This window comes from Trichinella spiralis (assembly GCF_000181795.1).
Source record: "Trichinella spiralis strain ISS 195 chromosome Unknown Scfld13, whole genome shotgun sequence".
NCBI classification, from domain to species: Eukaryota; Metazoa; Nematoda; class Enoplea; order Trichinellida; family Trichinellidae; genus Trichinella; species Trichinella spiralis.
Window position 1 is genome coordinate 3188 of NW_003526952.1, and position 1659 is coordinate 4846.

The 1659-nt window shown below is 33.2% G+C and overlaps 1 protein-coding gene across 1 annotated transcript; it reads left to right on the forward strand.

Moving 5' to 3' along the window:
• The first annotated feature begins 849 nt into the window (after nucleotides 1–849).
• Nucleotides 850–1618, forward strand: Tsp_12885 (hypothetical protein). Its single transcript, XM_003371097.1, has 3 exons — nucleotides 850–870; nucleotides 951–1026; nucleotides 1326–1618. Exons 1-3 carry the CDS (start codon nucleotides 850–852, stop codon nucleotides 1616–1618), a joined length of 390 nt encoding a protein of 129 aa, XP_003371145.1.
• Nucleotides 1619–1659: the final 41 nt, after the last annotated feature.

Sequence of the window (1659 nt, forward strand, 5' to 3'; positions counted from 1 at the left end):
ATAAATGGAATCTAAAGTTTGGATGCGCCTATCTAATACACAGGAAGCCAGCCCATCTGGAATCCCCTTGAAACGGCTCGAGGATAGTTGAATTTTGATATAGGAAACATACTTTGCATTATCGTGAGATATTCGTTGAAATGGCGAAGTGTTGTGCAATATTTCTTTGTTTTGGGCAAGTCCATTTTTCTTCATTTTCTGTCCAATTGGAATAAATTTACAGAAATTGTTTCAGGACGGTTTGAAATGCCCATAAAATCTTCCAATTATTAATTTCCTATTAGTTTATTTCATTTATTCGACCAGTAGAATTGAATTTCTCCAGCTGTAGCTGTCAACATTTATGAATAATTGAGTGTCTATCCTATGACTTGAATATGTTTGATTTCATGAAATAACAATCATTTCATTGATTTCTATGCTGTTCATGATCCTAATTATTCATGGAGCTTCTGCACGATACCAAGAATGCAACGGTTTGAATCAGTTTTCGCCCAGGTCATTACACTCAATTGATGCTTATGCAAATGAATTTGAATGTTATTTTTGTCAAAATGATTGATAAAAAATGGTGAAAATAAAATAAAATAAAATAACAAAGTTGACAAACTAATTCACCCATGCAAGGCATTTATTCTAATCTTTCTAGATATATATGTATATAAGCTCAGTAGAACAATGGCCTCCCTCTAGGGAACACAAATGTATTACAGAATTCTTCCTTCATATATGGGAACAGTATTGTACAATTATTTATTACAGAAACTAACAATAATACTCAATTGATTATTTAATGAGATATTTGACAAAATTTCTTGTTAGCAAAGGTGTCATTTACAGAAGGAAAGAATGCATGATTCCATGAAAACTGTAAATAAAACGTTTTATTTTCAATAATTCTTATTTCAGTATCATTTTTAATCAATTAAATTGCGTGAATAAAAATTTAGATTTCAACGGGTTTCTGTATTACAAAAGTGAAATTCAGGCACAAATGTAATTGGAATCAGCAACTTTTGCTCACGGGTATTTGCTCAACTACTTTAATAAATACTAATGAAATGCAATTATAAGATGTATTATTAAGTGGGCAGGTTTCGATTCTGTCTCTGATGTCCCCACTAAAATCGCATCTTTGTGCAACTATTTTGGCAATATTTATTCAAATACGCTTCCATGCATCGTGAGATAAGGTTTGTTGTGATTCAGTAAATTTTTCTGATCATTGAAATCATTTTTTGGAAGAAATTAAAATTTTCGACTTTTCAAAAAATCCAGGATTTATCCTGAGATGTTAATCGAATTCGAAAGTAGGGTTTTTTAAGAAATTTCCATGCAGCACAATTATAGAAGAAAGACATTTCATGGTCCAGGGGACCTAAGTGCCATGGCCAACTATCCCATACTCAACATATGGATAAAATATCAAATTTGCATGTTGATATCTTATTTCACAGCAAAACAGTCCATTTGGAACTCCCTTGAAACGGCTCGAGGCTACGAGAAGGGTGATATAGGAAACACAAGCAAGACATCCTGTGATTCCAATGAAAGGGCGAAGAGAAATGCACTGGTGTTTAAAGGGGCATGTCCACGATCATTAGTTTTCGCCCAATAGTATCAAAGAAAGGCGCAAGCGCAAGAAAGAATCCACCACAG